The sequence below is a fragment of the Dreissena polymorpha genome, chromosome 3, assembly GCF_020536995.1.
Source record: "Dreissena polymorpha isolate Duluth1 chromosome 3, UMN_Dpol_1.0, whole genome shotgun sequence".
In the NCBI taxonomy this organism is placed as follows: domain Eukaryota; kingdom Metazoa; phylum Mollusca; class Bivalvia; order Myida; family Dreissenidae; genus Dreissena; species Dreissena polymorpha.
In genome coordinates, this window is record NC_068357.1 from 75,066,014 (window position 1) to 75,088,105 (window position 22,092).

Consider the following 22,092-nt stretch of genomic DNA (forward strand, 5'->3'; position numbering starts at 1 on the left):
TTAAAAGTTTAGTTTAGTTTAAACCTATTTATTTTAGGTCGATTGCATTTGAAGCGTAAGGCTTATATAAACGCACTCGAGTCCGTTTCCTGGGCCTAAAACCAGTACTTTTTGTCTTTTGGGGGAGATGTAAAGAACGCTCCCATGGTGGGGATCGAACCCGTGACCTCCCGGTCGATAGGCGGACACCATATCCATTACACCACGGCGACCTATATTTAATATGCCCATAACAGTTATATTATTTCAATATTTGCAGGTTAGATTGTTGCCGGCAAAGGTATGCAAGATTACAACAGCATGCGTGATACTATACAACATTTGCATCGCTCTCAACGAACCTGACATTGATTCTGATGAAAATCAAGACAATGATAATGAAGTCTTCAATCTTGCAGTAAACGGAAATGGAAGCGGTACTCACATACGTGATTACATTGTCAACAGATATTTCGCATAATAAAGAAAAAAATCTTTCATTTATGTAAGGACATTTAATATAAAAGGTATCACCTATTACAACTATTGATGAACAACATTTAAAATACTCAATGTTTACCATTTTGTATTCAATAAAGCAAACAGGCAATTTTAAAACTATTATTCTAAGTTAAAGAGTTGATACGTTTGCTCATTTACACGAAGTAAAATGGTTTCTCTTTGACGCAACTAACTCAATGTCACCATGATAATTAGTCCTCGAAATATGTGCAATTGATGAAATCATCAACAACTTTCTTGTCACGTCTCTTTTCATCTGCTAGCAGCATGCGTATTTTTATATCAAGTAGTTGTTTCTGAAATATATATTCCACACTTAATGACTGATTCTTAACAAGTAATTAAAACTGAAACTTAATAGATCTTTTTGATTTTGTATGCATATAGTCAGTGCAGTAAAATTTATTAAGTTGATGATAAGTACAAAACAAACAAAAGTCAGTATTTGTGATTTTCAATAGAGATATAGAGACATTGTATTCTGAATATAATTATATTTAAAAAATACAATATTCATACATCATAATTTTCGATAACAGGTTTCTAGAACTGTTATTTGCGCATAATACTTTAAATGTTACTTAATAATATGAAAACATTTTTTAATGCTATTTTTTTAATAATTGAATGTTTGTACTTAATATAATTTATGTTTGTTTTATTAAATTTCCTTTTTATTCAAGTGTTACATTAATTACCAGTATATATCATTTTTAATAAGTTGTATTTTGCTGCTTGTGTCATTTGATATCTGAGTCAATTAATCGTCATAAATAAATACCTTTGTTTATACAAATAATTTTTGTTGACGAATTTATGTTATTTATGTAATGATATTTGAATAATAATATAGAATACATAATGTAACAGTGTTATCACATTCTTACCTCCCGTTCCTGATTTTTTCACCTCTCCCTTGAAATATTGTAACCGCCAGTACTGAAGTTCATCTGACTTTCTAGAGAACTTCATTTTTTTCTTTACTGGCCCTTTATTAAAACACTCACTAAAGTTAAAACAATTATATATGCAATAAACACTAGCAACTTGTAGGATGAAGTATATGTAGTAACAGATATTTTAAATACAGTTTTCTTAACAGCATTTGATCATTTAAGAGTACATAATATAATTATCTAAAATAATAATAGTATTATTGATAGTATTAGAAGTGTGGTTGGTGTTGCAGCGACGATGACTACTTAAGTAACTAGCCATTATATAAGTAACTACTTTTAGAAGCATTAACTATTAAGTAGATAAATTCAAAACTACTAGTAGTAGTAAATTATATTAGTATAAGTAAATGCTAGAATTAACAGTAACTACTAATAGTAATTTTATTGGTACACATTACAATTAATAGAAGAAGAAATATTGATTGCAGTAGAAGTTGTATAGTAGTAGTTGTAGTGATACCTTACCTTTAGTGCTCCATTGATAGTTGTATTTGTGTTATTATTATTTTAGAAACATTATTTCATATACCTTAACTGCTCCGTTGATTGTACTGATCCCACCAGGGATCCCACAGCCGACGCAACTGGCATGTTGGAGAGAAAGTGAAGACCATCTGTAAACAAACACAATCAGTATTGTGTGTAACCTATATAGACCACAACATAATAGACTAAATGGCGGAAAGCATTGTGTTTTAACAGGGTTATTGTGATAAAGTGGATATTTATGGACATGATTCCATATGAATTGGTCAGTGTTATTGTTTGATTATGATTCCTTAATGTTCTTATGCATTTTGAGATATCACGTGGGTAAAAATAGAACGATTATTGGATTAAATAATGGATGGAAGTTGGGAAAATCCCTGTTACTATAAATAGCTGTTTATCAAAGCAGACGGCTGTTGACAGTTCATGGTTTACATAAATATTACTTCCTATTATTTGTTGCTTTTAAAGAAAAACAAATTATTTTAAAAACAAACCAGCTTCATCGGTGTCAATTCCTCCAGGAATCCCATTAAAATATGCCGAATCTTTATGCAGTTCGGCAATGCGAACTTTCTGGTCATCGACCACAGCTGTCAGGGTCCACCGCCAGTTTTACGCCTTTCTAATTTTTCACTCGTGACTGCAGCCTTACTTTGTCGCTTTAAGTTTTGCCATTTATTGCTGCATTCATCTGCAGTTTTTACTGCAAACCCTTGAGCAGAAATCTCTTCTGCTATTTTTGTCCACATATCTTTTTTCATTTTATTGTTCAAAGTTTATTTGTTAGTATTAAAAAAGTTTTCTCATCTTTTACAAGCTCTTCAAGTTTTAAGATTTCTGAACTGCTGAAGTTAATGTTTCTTTTCTTTCTTTTTATTTCAGGTGAAGATGTATCTGCTGTGGATGCCATTTTGGAATTGGATAACAGGAACAGGAAGTGGACATTTGGAATAGATTGTGGGATTTAACATAGACGTTGAAGTCTTAACGATGCGTTAATTAACGCTAGCGTTTAAACTTGTTGAGCAACATGAAGTTAACGGCTGATTAAATTACGCTGCGTTAGGGTACTTAACAGAGGTAAAGCTTAACGGTAATGTTATCTTAACGATGCTTTGAGCAACCGGGCCCTGAAACATCATCAGGAGATGAACGTTTCTACGCTAAACAATTATATACGTGAAACGTCCAATTTGCTGTACAATACAGGGAAATACATGCGATACAACATTAAGCATAAATTGACGTATAAGACTGGGATTGCTGTTGAGGTTGAAAGCGTAATCAGGTTAAGATGTTAGACAAACCCTACATATACCCTAGCAAGAATCACCGTATAAGGAAAGTTCATAAACAATGACTTATTCTTGGAAGCACACCTTCAGAAAGGTTCTTTGTAAAACAAAATTGAGTGCTTAAACTGGTTGATTACTATGCTTACTGCACCAGTAGCCCCGAATTAATCACAACAATCATATGTGTAAATAAATATTAAACCGACAGCATCTCAATTCAATTTAAAACAGGAATACTGTTTCGATTTAATGTCAAATAATAAACTCAATTCTGAACAAACACCAGATAGGTAGTAGTACAACTTTTGCTGGTACCCTGTTGTAACATGTATATTAAATTTCCTAGATCCTTATTCGATTAAGGAACAGCCCCTTAATTCTTATTTAGGCAAGCTTTTTACAAAAAAGGATACATACAATTCGTAAATAAAACAAAACAAAAGTATCAAGTACCGGTAAACATTTATCTAATGTATTACGGTACATCTTATAATTCTTCTTTGCGCTTACATTGGATTTCTTGTTTAAACCGACCTTACAATTTTCTAACTGACTTCACATCAACCAAACGTTACACCTATCAAATTATTTGGCATGTTTGTGATATAAAATATGCAATATAGTTCATTTCAATATGGTTGTGTTTATTTATACTGCAGTTCCTTTTACGCGGCTCAAAAAGAAAAAAAAGGAACCTGTTCTTTATTATTTGTTCAAGTAAAATAAAGCACAAGCATTCTTCCTTAACGATTGTTTAAATAAAACAACAAGCACCACCTATAGGTTCACATTTCACGATTTTTGTATGGGCAAAACAAACTGTACATTTCACAATAAACAAACTTAAAACCTTAATGTACTGATAAAGCGTCATATTCAGGTGGGCAAATTAAATTATGAGCAAGCAATGGTCGAGAATGCTGAGAAGAAAAGTCAACACTCTTCTGAAACGGACAGCAAGTGTACTGGTTGCGCTGATTAAGTAGTGCCAGCCATGTCCAACACATCATCAACAACCCCATTATTACGGTGATCAGAGCAGATACTGACACTATGAGCTCAACTTAAAAAGCATCGGCGGAGAAAAGGCAAAAACCAAGGGCAAGATATTCCATCATCATTTAAAACCGACCTTGACATTCATAGACTAGTTCAATCTCTCCGAATGTCATTGCGAAGTTAAATCCAAGTAAAATCCGATACATCTACAATTTAATGAAAATGATCTAGCCTTAAATAAGAATATGACAATGCAACCAAGACAGTTAACGCAAATATGTATTGTTAAGAAACGTTCACGAACAAACAAAGGTGTCTATCAATTAAACTGAAAGATTCCCAAATACAGTGATTTTTCAAGAAACATCAATGACATTGATACTCAATCAGGACCATCCAACAGATGTAATGACAAACCAAGAGACACACTTGACAAATTAACAGACTAAAACATAAAACTAAACTTCATGAAATCTTTCCTTCAGTTTCTTTGCTGGTTTTGATACAAACCCAAATAGAAAACATTGTTTTACACTTTAAGAAATCACGAAGAATGGGCTCATACTCCGTTAAGAAGATGTTAATATTATAGAGCCAAGATCATTAAACCATGTTGTCATCAACACTGACTTATAGCATGTTATATAATGTGCTATCTTTATAATTTATTTTGTATTCTTATTAACAATACAATATACACACATATAAAAATGTCTACACAAGCTATATTAATACATAATACTATAACTATGTTACATATTTATTTTCAAATTCGAATTATCGAATATGTGTTATTTTTTAACAAATATATTCGATCCATTATTTTTTCATATTTTATAAACTTGATGAAATGCAACTGATGAAATGGTTACGATCACTTGCTTCATATTGTATTCCACACTTACAGTATGTATTGTTAATTTGAAATACGAATACATTCTTTCTTTCAATCTCAATCTTCTTTAACAGTATACATATGCATATTCTAACTTCCCAAAGAGTCACACAACCCCATCTAAGAAAATCTCATCATTTTCCTAACGTTGTCTTAAACTCTATCAAATTCATAAAAACTGGATAGGCCTAAGGAAAAGACCAAATAAGGAGCCAAAAATTACAAAAAGTTTTAATAGAAATCGCAGGTGAGATTGCATGACAAGCGCCATTTTATCAGTTCCCACCATCTATGATCGTGTACCAATGATGTGGATCACCGGATGTACGTTCGGAATCCAACAATCCATCCGCGAAAAAAACGTGTTTTTGAAAATCAAAAAAAAAAAATTAAAAACTTTTTTAATCACAGCTAGATCGCAACTGTTACACTAAGATCGGCGAAGGTTGTTAACCATCGAGGCCATTGCTTTTTTGTAGATCCTACGGTCACAAAATCGTGTACCGAGGTTGACAGTAGCTGGATGTACCGCTGAACTGCATGACCGAGAAAACACGTATTCGCACTTAAAAAGATCTTTGAACAAAACCCGATTGTACAGCCAGTATGCGCGCAAGTGTTTGAATAAAACAGTAAAATAAATTAATGAGGCATATCGATTATTCGTTCCAGTCAAATGGAGGGATCTTGAGCGCTTCTCCCGGTGCAGTCTTGCTTTTATGGTGACCTATCGAAATCGATTCGCATCCTTAATAATAGTACTTTGCAACTGTATACATATGAGAAAGGAATGAGATATCTAAATATGACAGCTGCAGATATCATGATGACTTGACATACGGTCAGGGTCAGATAAACCTTCAAAAACTTTAACAGAGAAGAAAAATAAACACGAAATAAAAAGCACACTATAACGATATGCGCATATGTGTTTTAATCTAGTAGACTAGTAGACAGAAATACTTGATCGCGTTGCCTCATTTTTCCCACTTGATTCAAAATTCAATTGGCATATCGTTAGAGCGTGTGCGTTTTTTTGTTAGCCCGAAAAGGCGTTGTGTCGTTAGTGCTGTGAAATGTCTTAAATGAGATAGAATTATGTTGTGCAGAATGGTCATCTGGTTAAGAATAAAGTATTTCAAATATGTAGAAAAACGACTACAACAAAAGCAAATGAAAGGTCGAATTGATATCTTCAGTCACTTATGAACAAAAGAAATATAAAAGTGATGCGATCGAAGTGAGATATATTGTTGACATTGCATGGATTTTATCTGTGCATTTTCCCGCTTTCTATGTATTCACATATTTAGTTTAACATACATGAAATCAAAACATAAATGTTTATTTACAACGCCGAACTGTACATACCTGATATGTCGTCCTTTGAAGATCAGTCTCAACGTTCTTCTTCTGTTTTTCCATATCATTATACTTTGTCTGGAGTTCTTGTTGGTCTGTCTCCAGTTTTTTCTTCTGAAAATTTAACGTGGAAATACTTACAATTTTGTTATACAGAAATAAAGAGTATGCGAGCAAAGCGTTTAATTCTTTAGGTTATATGGATCGTCTCCTGAAAACACTGCATTTGGGATTTCATTGGGGTGAGAATATAAAAATTGAAAGTGCTCACTAATAATGTTTTACTAATGTCCTTTGTACACATTTGAATTCGGATCAAAATATGTGAAAAAAACAAACACATTATATTTAAACAAAAAACTGCGTTCATTTATACATATTTTGTCGCGGAACAGGTCATATGAGAGAGTCTTTTACATTCCATAACTGTTGGGTTTTATAAGTTTCAAAATATAAATGTCGTCAAAACGGCGTGTGAACTAAGTGTTTGACCGCACAGAAACCAGTAAAGAACCCAGCTGAAGTGCTTAACCGTTCTTTGGAGTGATAAGCCATTTTAGAGAGAAAAAGACGACATCTGGAGTTAACTCTTTAAATAAATTCAAATTAGCGCCTTTGTTTAAAATTCTCCTTATTTAGATATAATTTGGCATAAGCATGGAATCTATATAATATACACTATTCCATAGATTTCAAAATGATCAAATAAGGAAAAAAGGTCATTTTCCCTGGTAGTATTTGTTTTATATTTAATTCAGTTCAATTATTACATTTTATATAAAAGCAGAAAAATTTGTCATAACAACAAGTGAGCTCAATTTCTTTATAATTTGACAAACACCGTGATTTCGTTACCACTCGTAAACTAACTTTCTAAATTTACTTAAAAATACACCCACACGGACGGCCACGTGATTAAATGGAGCAAACCGTTTTCAAAGGTATAAAGAGGCCTCAGGACAAGATCAAATAAATAGTCCAAACTTCTAAGCCTTAAAATAAATCGCAGTCAATAATCCATGTCAATAAATCGATGACAATAATTGTTAATGTAGTCTGGTTTTCAAAAATGCGTAGTGCAGTATATCTTTACTAAGTTGTTTTTAAATGATAATCCAGTTCCTTTCGGTGGTTGAATAGAAGCTGCGCTGATTATTGAAAAAATCTTTCATTTAGTGATGCAAGCATGACATTTGGCATTAATTATCTTTAGGTACCCCTTTTTCAAAAAATCACGTCAGCCACTTGAAAATTCAAAATGGCGGCATTTTTTCAAGATGGCCAATACTCTGTTTTTAGCAATAAGTACTAGTAGGGTCAATATATGAAAAAAAATACATTCAACCACCAAGATGGCCGCCAAGATGGCCATACAATTACCTATTAATGATCTTAACTATGTAACTATACAATCAAGTTTGATGAATGTGTTGTCTATATCTTAGTTTCAAGGGGCAAAGAACACATAAAGATCATTAGACATTGTTTAAGTTTACAATATTACAAACAAATCCAACATGGCGTCAAAAATTGCCGCCAAGATGGCCACCAAAACATATTAATGATCATAACTATGTAACTATCTACTCAAATTTGATGAACTTGGTGTCTATACCTAGATTTAAAGGGGCAAAGAACACAAAAAGACCATCAGACATTGTTTATGTTTACAATAGAATACACAAATCCAACATGGCGTCAAAAATGGCCGCCAAGATGGCCGCAAAATCCTATTAATGATCATAACAATGTAAATATCCACTCAAATTTGATTATTTTGGTGGCTATACATAGGTTTCAAGGGGTAAAGAACACATTTAGATCATCAGACATAGTTTAAGTTTATTATGTTGCACACAAATCCAAAATGGCGTCCAAAATGGCCTCCAAGATGGCCACCAAAATCTATTAATGATCATAACTTTGTAACTTTCCACTCAATTTATGATTTTGGTGTCTATACCGAGGTTTCGAGGGGCATAGAACACATAACGATTGTCAGACATAGTTAAAGTGTATTATATTACACAGAAATCTCACATGGCGTCAAACGACACAATACGAAGGACCACAAGTACATTACTTTTGACGTGATGCTTGTTATGTGAAACGCCATAGATTGGACCTGCCCTGATTTTTGGATTTTGACAAGAGGATCGATATTTTTCAGCTTAAGGCAACACTGAATTTGCAGTGAATGATGCGTATCTTGCACCAGAAAAAACAGTACCCAGGGCTGCAATTGTCATTCAAATTCTTGCCTATGATTAATATGTACATTGGGGACAAAGCGTGCATTCTGGCAACATAAGCCTTAGTTTGCAACCTAGCCACAACCATTGTAACGTTTGACCACCCCTTGTATTGGCAGGCTGCCGAAATAATCACTGACGCGCCACAAAGTAGTTTAAAGTGTTGATTAGAATTTGGAATGTTTTATAAACGTATGAGCTTGCGGGGGGGGGGGGCAAAGGATCCCTCATGGAAGAAACCGCTCTCAAAAATATGATTAACAATTCAAGGGTGTTGATTAAAGCATATCGTACTGGATTTTGGCTGATGCATTAGCAGGCAGTGCCCGATTTGTTATCCATCTTTGCTGCAAATAAGCGACCTAGAGGATACGCACCCAGACGTTTATCGAAAGTCCGGTATTGGTTTTCACGTTGTTCGCAGCAGCCATAAGTGCTTTGCTGTACTAGGACGTGATCTTGTCATTGAGCACACATTGATGATGTGTTTTTAAAGCACATGTGGTCTAACTCGCATCATTGAAACGGCCGAGGAAATGCAAACCCCTTGGACCAGATCTGCATCATCCGAGCACAACAGTGGGATGCGGAATTTCACAGATCAGACCTATACTTCAATTCCACAACACAAAGTTTCAACTGAGGCGTGCATCAAAGGGGATTCTTTTTATCTATAGAGATGCAGACATAGATTACAACCTCATCTCCATACACAGCTAACCCTACTCTGAGAAACATGGTCAATAAGATAGTGGTTGGGTCAGATGTGAATGTTCATGCAGTTGAGGCGGTTGGGAAAACGATCATAAGAGATATCATAGGAAAGTCGGTCTTTGCTTATAAATTCACGATAACATACAGAGCCAGAGCTCTTGGGAATAGCTCGGCTGTTAAGATCGCTTTTGACCGTGCTTTTTATCCTGCTCTTCTGTTTCAGCGTTTCCTGGTGGTTTCACAATCTGGAGATTTTCCCTTGCAGTCGTATTGTCTTTTGAACTGAGCTCCCATCCTGCTGCCTTCTTTGAAACCAAGAACATACTGTGTACAGCAGATAAGCCTCAGATCGCTCAGGCAATTTGAGAGTATGTTATAGACACATCATCTGAGGCTGAGATGAACTGAATTCATGAAACAGATGCATGATGGTGGCACTTTGGTGAATCCTTGACCATGGAGCAGGGCGACTTATATAACGCAATAGCCGAGTCTTATGTGATTCATAGAAAATGCATTACGGACAAGCGACAGGGTGGTTCTATGGCTACGAAGACGGTCATTATAACAAAGACAACACGCACCGGAGACAATGAAACAAACGTGAATCGTATTGTGAGTTTCAGCAAAGAAACAGAATGCTCATGTTAAAAAGGAAGACTTTTTGTCTCGTGACAGAAACAAGGCCGGCTTGATTGCTCTGATCAGCACAACTCTGACTTAAATGGGATGCTATGTTGTTCTGTCTTCAGTGGATGCAGACGTTGAAATTTTTAAAGAAACAGTAGAACGATCCCGTCGTGGCACCACACAGTTGTTGGGCGAGGATACAGATTTGCTCATCTAGATCCCGCATTACTCCGAGACCATCTACTTCTGCTTTGATGTAAATAAATAGTTAAAGGAACACAAAGTGTATAATATTAACCTTTTGGAAGAACTCATGCTTATTCAGGCTGTAATTAAATCCACACACATTGAAATGAAATACATGGCATGTTTAATTTAAGTATAAATAAGAAACATATTTTATCTATGCCAAATAGAATATATCTGGTGGTTACAAGGTAGAATCCGTCTTTTTTGCGCTTTAAAACTTAGAAATCATCGCGTCTGTCGAAATTGACGTGTACGTCTCGAAATCCTATTTTCGGTTTTAAAAGCGTTACCGTTTGAAAAATAATATATTACTTGCTAACTAGGCTATAGATTTAATTTTATTTATGCCAATTAGAATATATATGGTGGTTACAAGGTAGAATCCGTCTTTTTGCGCTTTAAAACTTAAAAATAATCGCGCTTGTCGAAACGGACGTATACGTATACTACTTTCGGTTTAACAATTAAAAAATAAATAAATTACTTGCTAACTAGGCTATATATTTAATGACAATTTTTCACACTTTCAAATTTCATCTATATGAGTTGATTAACATGTATTTCATTTCAAGGTGTGTGGCTTTAATATTCAATGATTTTCAGCAACGGGTAAAAAATGAAGTCTACAGAAGTTAGTAAAACCTGATCCTATTTTGAAGTCATGTGCTAGTTCATTCTCTCTTCCAAATGTCATACATTGGAGTTTATGATTATTCAACTGCTTTATGATAACCTCAACTCGATTTAAGTGTTCCTTGTCTCCTAAACTATGGCGTTTTACATAACAACCATAACTTTTGAGTAACAAGTTATGGACTTGTGGTCCTTCGAATTGTGCTAATGGCCATTTTGGTCGCCGTGTTGGATGTTTGTGTAACATAATTAGCTTACATTTTGTCTGGTGATATAAATGTGATATTTATGTGTTTTTTCTCCCTTAAACCTGGGTATAGACAACAAATTAATCAAATTTGAGTGGACAGTTACATAGTAATATTTTATGATCATAAATAGATTTTGACGGCCATCTTGGCGGCCATTTTGGATGTGTGTGATATATATAAGATCTGGCACGAGTTGTCATATCTTACCATATTTAATTAAACGAGTTCAGGAATTTTGTAAGTAAGAGAGCCTTTGGCGAGGTTACTAACGAATTTCCTGGACGAGTTTAATAAAATATGGTATGATATGACAAAAAGTGTCAGATCTTTTTTATCACATGCTTTAATTGAGCAAATTAAATAAATATTTACGCGAACTTAATGATTTATCACGAAAGTTGTTAACATTTCGACACGTCATTTGACGTTGCAACGTCATTTCAGCAAAATAACAACATGCGATTGGTCAATTAACGACGACTAAGCCAATAAAAACGCTTACACATGTTGTATTACACATGTGTAAAAAAAAAAATGTTATACTTGTATTACATGGGAAACAGGGTATAGCATATGATAAATAATAAACTTTAAAATGTCTGATGACGTTAATGTGATCTTTTCTCCCTGAAACCTATCTATAGACACCAAATCTAGATCTAAAATTGAGTGGGAAAGAAAGTTACATAGCTATGAACATTAATATGTTTTGGTGGCCATTTAGGCAGCCATTTTGGACACCATGTTAGATTTCTGTGTGACATTATTAACTTTCACTTTGTCTGACGAAATAAATGTGTTCTTCGCCCCCTGAAACCTGGGTATAGACACCAAATTCATCAAATTTGAGTGGATAGTTACATAGCTATGATCATAAAAAGGTTTTTGCGGCCATCTTGGCGGCCATGTCTGAATTTAAATTCAAACTCGTCAAATTGTTGTGTACGAAATCAAAATCAAGTAATATTCACAGCAGTAAAACCTTTCAGAGAATTTGTTTCCTTTTTTTTTCATTTTTCAATCCTGACGGCGGCCATCTTGAAAACGGACGCCATTGTATTGGCTAACGTGCTTTATCAAATCTATAGTTACTGAAGAGTATATGTTCCAAATTTGGTGCTTGCATCACAAACTGAAAGATTTCTTGATATATAGACTTAATCTGCTGAGCTTGGAAATAGGAAACAGTTACGGTTACTTCAGAAAAATAGGACAGGTTACCACCGAGCCAAGTGCCATTTTATCAGTTCCCACCACCTATAATCGTGTACCAATGAGGTGGGTTGACGGATGTACCTTCGGTATCCAAGAGCGAAAAACACGTATTTGAAAATCAAAAATATATTTCAAATACTTTTCTCAATCACAGCAGTATCGCAATCGTAACGCTAAGATTGCCGAAGGACTGTTTACCATTGAGGCCATCGCCTTTTTGTACATCCTACGGCAACAAAATCGTGTCAATAGATTACCTGGATGTACCGCTGAACTTCATGAGCGAGAAAACACGTATTCGCACTTAAAAAGATCTTTGAAGAAAACCTGCGTTAACAGCCAGTATGCGCGCAAGTGTTTGAATTATACAATACAATAAATTAATGAGACATATCAATTATTCATTCCGGTAAAATGGAGGGATCTTTGCCGCTGTGTCCGGTACTGTCTTGCTTTTTTGGTGACGTATGGAAATCGATTCGCATCCTTAATAATATCACTTCGCAACTGCATTCGTATGAGAAAGGAATGAGATACCTTAATATGACAACTACAGCTATCGAGATGTCTTGGCCTACAGTCAGGGTCAGATAAACCTTCAAACACTCTACCAGCGAAGAAAAATAAACAAGTAATAAATAACACACTATAAAGATATGTTCATTTTTTTTATCTAGTAGACTAGTAGACTGAAATACTTGATCGAGTTGCCTCATTTTTTCTACTTGATTCAAAAAACCAGCATATCGTTGGAGCGTGTGTGTTTTTCGTAAGCCCGAAACAGTTTTTTTCTCGTTGTAGCTGTGAAAATTGTTTTTAATGAGATATAGTTTTGCTGTGAAGAATGTTCATCTGGTTATGAATGATGTATTTACATTTTGTAGAAAAACGACTACAATGAAAACAAATAAATTTCGAATTGATTTCTTCAGTCGTTTATGAACAAAAGGAATATAAAAGTGATGCGAATGAAGTGAGGTATATTGTTGACATTTTTGCATTGATTTTTTTTTGTTCATTTTCCCACTTTCTTTGTATTAAAATATTTCATGAAACATAATAAACACATCATATCAAAACATAAATGTTTGTTAAAAAAGTCAAACTGAACATACCTGATCGATCGTCCTTTGAAGATCTGTCTCAACGTTCTTCTTCTGTTTTTCCATATCATTATACTTTGTCTGGAGTTCTTGTTGGTCTGTCTCCAGTTTGTTCTTCTGAAAATTTAATGTGGAAATACCTACAATTTTGATATACATAAATAATGAATATTCGAGCAAAGAGTTTAATTCTCTAGAGTATAAGGATCATTTCCTGAAAACTCTGCATTCGGGATTTCATTCGGGATAGGTTATACGAATTGAAAGTGCTCAAAAATAATGTCTCACTAGTGTTCTTTGTACACATTTGAATTCGGATCAAAATATCTGAAAAACAAACCAATTGTATTTAAGCAAAGAAAAATGGTTTCATTTATACATATTTTGTCGCGGAACAGGTCATATGAAAGACTGTTACATTCAATAACTGTTTCAAAATATACATTTCTTCAATTCGGAATGTGAACTAGGTGGTTTACCGCACAGAAAAACAGTAAATAACTCAGTTGAAGTGCTAAACCGTTATGTGGATTGATTAGCCATTTTAGAGAGAAAAAAAGGACATATGGAGTTTACTCTTTAAATTAAATTCACCTTAGCGCATTTGTTTAAAATTCCCCTTATTTAAATATGATTTTGGCATGAGTACGGTCTCTATATAATATACACTATTTTATAGATTTCAAAATGACCAAAGAAGGAAAAAGGTCATGTTCCCTGGTGGTATTTGTTTTACATGTAATATTCAGTTCAGTTTATACATGTTTAAATAAAAGCTGAACAATTTGTCATTACAACAAGTGAGCTTATCTATATTTGACAAAAGCGCAACATTTTTTAATTACCCTGTATCACACTGTAACAGTTGCAGTACTTAATTTGTAAGAAGCACTGCAGGTAATCATATATAGACTTAGGTGTATGTGATCATTTAGACATAGGAATAACGGTGAACATTTAGATCGCTCAAGTTTTCTTTTTAGTTTGCACTTAAAAGCTAAAAGTAACATATCGTGGGCTTAGCGCAAAACGGTTGTACCGTAATTACTCTAAGTTTTCGGACACTCTAAGTTTTCGGACACCCCTTTTTTTAGCAAAAATAATTATTTTTCGTGACTCTTAATTTTCGGACACACGAGTTTTCGTCCATAATTAATGTCTCTAAGTTTTCGGACAGTATATTTTACAGCGCTATTTTACCAAATTTCGGTCCTGTTTTGGATATCTAATGCCACTTCGATCATGGGGTTTTACAACCAGATTAACATCATAAAACATGGCAGGTGCATGCCTGAGGGCAACGGACCATTACATTTGCGTTATTGGGTAAATAACCTTGTAAACCGGTATTAAACAATGGTTTCGCCCGATAGCTTAAGCGTTATGACAATTACCGGGGGTAATGCCAATTAACAGTTCAATTATCTACCGCAATGGTACTCCCCATCTCAGTAAAATAACTGTTGCAAATACTAAACGCTTCAAAGTGTGATGCACCCAGGAGTGCAAGTTTTACGAACAATGGAAGGTGTTCGAGAACAACTACCGGAAATGAACAAACAAATAATTTATAGTTTGCTTTTTTATTTCGTTAATTACAGGTTCATACTAGCGAGTATCGGTTCATTACATGCTCATCTTTGAACTTGTTGGTCAAAGTACAACCTTGTAGTAATTTTCTGTCAAATAAATTAAGCAATTAAAATTATTTAAAATGCAGTGCAAACATATTTAACTGTAAATTGTACTATACGGCATGGTAATTTACAAGCGCATGCTATTACCGGTAGTCGTTGATATAATTGGAGCTATTTTTGGACACTTCAATTTTCGACTCTAAGTTTTCGGACACCTGTATTTTGTGAATATTTTTCGTATCTAAGTTTTCGGACACGAAAAAAAAAATTATTTTTAAGTGTCCGAAAACATAGAGTATTTACGGTAACTCACATGTTTACCAAAAATCATATTTTTTCATTTTTCAAGTGTTTTTTTTTACTTTACACATCCTAAATAGATATTAAGATTATATTCTGAAAATTTACCCATGAAAACATGTATTTGGCTTATGGTTGTATTTAATTTTGGATAATTTTTGTTATGCAAAACAGTTGTATCTCAAGTTACAACCTTTGAGCACAAAACATTACAAAGTGTACAATGTTGGAAGGGAAGTAACTCATCTTTACATCTTTAGTTTATGACATCATAATTATGACATCACTGTTTGATTTGCTTGCCATGTGGGCCTTGACATTCTAAAGGTTGTTTTATTTTTATTTTTAATTCTCAAGAACATACATAATTACCTTTTTCTTAAATCATTTAATATTTGTATTGTAATTATTATAATTCAACAGAGTTAAAGTCAAAACAAGTTTCTCTTATCAGCTTATTTTAATTTAAAAAAAAATTGAACTTTAATCCTCTTTCTGAATTCAAATACAAACTATTCAAATATAATTGTGATATAAGAAAAATGATAAGACAGAAACTAGAACAAAATGTTATTGATCTTTTCCCTACCTATTGAGTATCATTATTATAATTGTCTCAGTCTGACATGCTACACACTGGTACCATTTTCTCTGTCTTAATTGCTACGTACTGGTATTATTGTCTCAGTCTGACATGCTATTTACTGGTACCATTGTCCCCATCTGACATGCTACATACAGCTATAATTGTAACAGTCTGACATGCTATGTACTGGTACCATTGTCACGGTCTCAGATGCTACACACTGCATGGTACCATTGTCACAGTCTCACATGCTACATACGGGTATAATTGTCACAGTATGACAAGCGTCTTACTGGTACCATTGTCACAGTCTGACATGCTATGCACTGGTACCATTGTCACATTCGCAGATGCTACGTTCTGGTACCATTGAAACAGTCTCACATGCTACATACTGGTACTATTGTAACAGTCTAGCATGTCATGTACTGGTATAATTGTAACAGTCTGACAAGCTACGTAGTGATATCATTGTCACAGTCTCACATGCTAGCCACTGGTATAATTTTCACAGTCAGACAAGCTACCTAGTGGTACGATTGTCACAGTCGCACATGCTCCATACTGGTATAATTATAACAGTCTGACTTGCTACATACTGGTACAATTGTCACAGTTGCAGATGCTACGAACTGGTACCCTTGTAACAGTCTGACATGTTACATACTGGTAACATTGTCACAGTCAAGCATGCTAAAAGCCTATGTACTGGTATTATTGTAACAGTCTGACAAGCTACGTTGTGATACCATTGTCACAGTTTCACATGCTAGCTACTGGTATAATTTTCACAGTCTGACAAGCTACGTAGTGGTATGATTGCCACAGCCGCACATGCTCCATACTGGTATAATTATAACAGTCTGACTTGCTACATACTGGTACCAATTTGTCACAGTCTCACATGCAACATACAGATATAATTGTCACAGTATGACAAGCTACATACTGGTACCATTGTCAAAGTCTGAAATGCTACGTACTGGTACTTTTGTCACAGTCGCAGATGCTACGTTCTGGTACCATTGTAACAGTCTCACATGCTACATACTGGTACTATTGTCACAGTTTAGCATGTCATATACTGGTATAATTGTAACAGTCTGACAAGCTACGTAGTGGTACCATTGTCACAGTCTCACATGCTACATACTGGTAAAATTTTCACAGTCTGACAAGCCACGTAGTCCTGGAAACCATTGTCAAAGTCCGACGTGCTAGATACTGGTACCATTGTCACAGTTGCATATGATTCATACTGGTACCATTGTAACAGTCTGACATGCTACATACTGGTATTATTGTCACAGTCTAGCATGCTATGTACTAGTATAATTGTAACAGTCTGACACGCTACGTAGTTTTACCATTTTCACAGTCTCAAACGCTACTCACTGGTATAATCTCACAGTCTGACAATCTAAAGAGTGGTACCATTGTCACAGTCTCAAATGCTACCCACTGGTATAATCTCACAGTCTGACAAGCTACATAGTGGTACCATTGTCACAGTCTCAGATGCTACGTACTGGTACCATTGTCTCAGTCTCACATGCTACGCACTGGTTAAATTGTCACAGTCTGACATGCTACATATTGGTACCATTGTCACAGTCTAACATAATACATACTGGTACCTTTGTCACAGTCGGACATGCTATGTACTGGTACTATTGTCACAGTCTGACATGCCACATACTGTTACAATTGTCACAGTCGCAGATGCTACGTTATGGTACCATTGTAACAGTCTGACATGCTACATACTGGTTACATTGTCACAGTCTACCATGCTATGTACTGGTATAATTGTAACAGTCTGACACGCTACATAGTGGTACCTTTGTTACAGTCTCACATGCAGCAATGATGCTACCTACTGTATAATTTTCACAGTCTGACAAGCTATATAGTCAGTGGTACCATTGTCACAGTCTCAGATGCTTCGTACCAGTACCATTGTCACAGTCTCACATGCTATGTACTGATATAATTGTCACAGTCTACCATGCTTAATATTGGTATCATTGTCACAGTCTAACATAATACATACTGGTATCATTGTCACAGTCTAACATGCCAAATAGTGGTATAATTGTAACAGTCTGACAAGTCATGTTGATGAATGATCTTACTTTTGCTGTTATACCCAGCGTTTATGGTATCAAATCTTTAGCTATTAATTCTTTTATGTTAAATAACATCAGACCAAATTGAACAAAGTAACAAGGGAATTATTGTGATGCTAAAATATGTTTGAATACAAGTACATACTTAGAAGTCTCAATTCTATTTTCCAAATCTCAATTCTACCTTTTTGAAACAAAATTAACTTGTTCTAGAACTTTCTTTATTGTTAATCTTATTAATTTACCTATGTTCAACATAGTGTTAAATTCCTTTTTATTCATTAAAACATCAAGTGAAGGAACCGTGAAAAAATATATATATTCTTTATAATTAATTATAGTATTATATATAAGCATTATAGAAAAATGATGTACATGAACGGCAGGAAATAAGTTAATTAATTAATTAAGTTGGCTTGAGTATAAATCTTTTAATACTGGAAATATTATTTTTCGCTTCTTTAATTGCATTTGTCGAGACTGCAGTATAAAATCACAAACTTTTTCGGTAATGTATAATAAAGGATAAAATAAATACCTCAAAGTTTGAATCTTAGCTGATCATGTAGATCTCTAGAATAGTTTAAGATGATTAAAAAAATCGTTTAAAGATCTCATTTAATTTAATTTATTAAAGTAAACAACAAATTATATTATAAAAAAACGTATATCAATAATGTGTGGAATAAGTATGAATACATTTTATACATCATACTAAAATGATTGTATTTGTTAAAAAAAAGTGTTTTATGATTGTTGAAAGTTTATGGTACCGTAAATAATAAGTTTTGCTTTCTTTTACTTATGATGAAGAATAAAGAGTATATGATGAAAAACTTCCATTTAACACACAAATAAATATTAAAATCTGCCCAGATAGAAAACAGTTGTAACTTGAGTTACTTCCCTATTGCATAAAAATAATAAATGAAATTTTCCAAAATTTCAGGTGGAATATGGTTGTAACTTGAACATGTTCAAATATCTCTTTCCATAATTATTCTACAGATTGGAAATGAGTCTTTTAACACTGCTTGGAACTAACCAAATAAATGCTTTTTTAATAAAATCCAGCACTAATTTTTTTTTTAATTGGGCAGTTTTTTGTCTCTCCTGTAAAATTTCCAAAAATGGAGTTACAACCGTTTTGCGCTAAGCCCACGATATATAATATAAATAGTGCCCTGCTCCATAAGTAAGCACACTTCTTAAACAACTTGCTTACATGCTGTTTTGAATGAATGTATGGATGAGGGAAGTATATCTGTAATTTAGCTAAAAGTGATTTAGGTAAAAACAAATTGAATTTTTACCAGATATTTGAATACGAAAGTTAACCTTATTTTTATAGTTTAATGCTACATCGTATGAGCTCTAATTATGCTAAGAAGTTGATTAGCAAAATTCTTGTTAAAAACAGTTGGATACGAAAGTTTCAAAGAAGATGATAAAATATGTATCAATTGTATTAGAGGTGTAGTTTTTGAAATTTATGTTATATTAAACTCTCCAGAATATACTGCATTTTGACTTTTACTTTAAAAAGAAGCTTGTAGTATCAATACATTGTTCAGCTAAAGTAATGAAATGGAAAATGTAAGCTTCCGCCTGTCAAATAAATAGCTGTAACTTGCACATTTGAAAGATTGTTTGCACCACTGATTTATTTAAAAGATATGGTTATGTTATATTTTACAAAAATGTTACTGAAAATAGAAGTTTGTTTAATATGCAAATACAAAATAAATGTTTATTTATTTAATTCTTATTTTGAATTATCATTGTAGTTTGATACATGCGAAGGTGACACTCCAAAAAAATTATAAAAATATTATTTTTATCCGCCTGTCTTATATTTAAGGTAAACGACAAGTTGCCATTATAATACAGGATAATGCATACAACACGACATTTAACTTTAAAACAAAGCTCAAACTAAGACCAGAAATAATCACACTTGAAGGAACATATAGATTACACACGCATTCATGAACATGATACGTTTTTGAGAATACCGCTTAGGTAGTTTCAATGTTAAAACACATTTGTAAATTAAACTTGTTGATTGCTATGCTTACATTAATGCTTTTCCCAAATGTATTCATAAAATTCACACGGTTACATAAACTAATAACACATATTTGTGCAACGGTTGCAGCCCTGAACATCGTAGACAATAACCTTGACATCATCACCAACAGCATCAATGAAATTCTGTTATCGGCCGAAGAAGTTATTGGGAGAGCGACAAGGAAGAAAACGCCTTTGGTGACAACCGAGACCATGAACCTCTGCGATAAAAGAAGAGAGTTAAGACTTAAGAAGTACACCAGCATTAAAGAAGAAGATGAAAGAGGCCATGGGAATGAATTGAAGAACAATGTATCAAACTTGATAAAAAGATGACCACATGCAGCAGTAAGAAGGTCATCAGCATTCCCGAGACCAGGCAGCCCAAGGCCAGTGACACAGAAGACGCTGACAGATGGGCAGCATACTGCAGCTTACTCTATTACTACCCGTTTTAATCAGACCCCAGCCTCCTTCAAAACGATCCCCATCCAGTCTGCCCAAGGCCAGTGATATAGCAGACGCTTATTGGAACCTCCTGACCAACAATGCCGCAGTCCTGAATAGATGGCAGAATACCTCTATAACTACACGCTTCAGTCAGAACCAGTCTTATTCAGAACGTTCCCCGATCAGAAGCGGACGTCCAATATCCGACCATACTAAAGGCAGAGGTGGAGCAGACAGCACGCAATCTGACGGCAAGGAAATCTTCGCGAGTGGACAACGTCCCTTCCGAGCTGATTAAGCACGGAGGGTAGGCGATGACTCCTGCAATGACTGCTCTATACAAGCAAATTTGAAAAAAGAAGAAGTAGCCAAAGCAGCGGACACAGGCTCTGGCCATTCCTCTACCGAAAAAGAGAGACTTACCGCAACATCAGCCGTATAAACCATACCAGCAAAGGCTTGCAAATATCATACAGAAGATCCTTCAAGACCACTATATATATATTTCCATCGGTGGTAGACGCATCCCCAACTTGAAATTCGCTTATGACTTTTGCCTCGGTCGGCATCGGCAGTGAACATCACCAACAAACTTTATGAAAGAGCAATAGCATTTGAGATGGGGGTCAACACGTCATAAATCAAGGTCAAAATCAGAAACGCCACCATTGCAGACACTACCATAAACGGAAAGACATTTTAAGAAGTGGCCCGCTTAAAGCAATTGAAGCAACCCGTTCCAAAGATGTAACCAGTACCGCTAAGTTCCGAATAAGAATCGCCATGGGACCGCACCTATGGCCAGACAGAGAAAGTTGTGGTCAAGCAGCTGCGTCTGCCTTCTCACCAAATACAGGTTCTACAAGTCCCTCGTAGTCTCTATCTTATTGTTCGACTGCGAGACATGAGCACGTCACTCGGACACAAAACGCAGGATAGAGGCCTTCGACTACACAAGTGTCTCCGATGACTGTCCCGGATCTCTTACATACAGCACAAGACTTAAAAGTACTAAAAAGTAAAAAATGACAACATCACATCCAGAGAAATCCCTCTTGTTCCCCATTTAACGACGGAAGCTGGTTTGGTTTTGTATTTTCATCAAGAACGTCTCTCTGAACAATATTGTGCTCTAGGGCTTGCTTTAGGCAGGTCCACGTCGAGGTCATCAGAAGAAAATCTGTATGGTCAATGTGAAAGCAAGAACGTCTCTCACCATTGATGAGCTACTGCACGCAGTACACGACAGACCTGACTGGAAGAAGATCTCTGTGTCGACGTCACCCATGTACCATAACGGCAAGACCGGTCAGCAAATGATGATACACAGGGTTGCATATCGTATCTTTTTCAGAGCAGCGATCTTTGTT

The 22,092-nt window shown here is 34.8% G+C and overlaps 1 protein-coding gene across 1 annotated transcript in view; it reads right to left on the reverse strand.

The window, feature by feature from the left end:
- Positions 1 to 22,092, reverse strand: part of LOC127872340 (myosin-4-like) — a 360,094-nt gene that overhangs the window by 214,197 nt on the left and 123,805 nt on the right. The window contains exons 27-28 of the mRNA XM_052415671.1: positions 13,563 to 13,667; positions 6,513 to 6,617 (exon numbers count right to left, since the gene is read on the reverse strand). Coding sequence (XP_052271631.1) covers positions 6,513 to 6,617; positions 13,563 to 13,667 — 210 coding nt within the window. The remainder of the gene's footprint in view (positions 1 to 6,512; positions 6,618 to 13,562; positions 13,668 to 22,092) is intronic.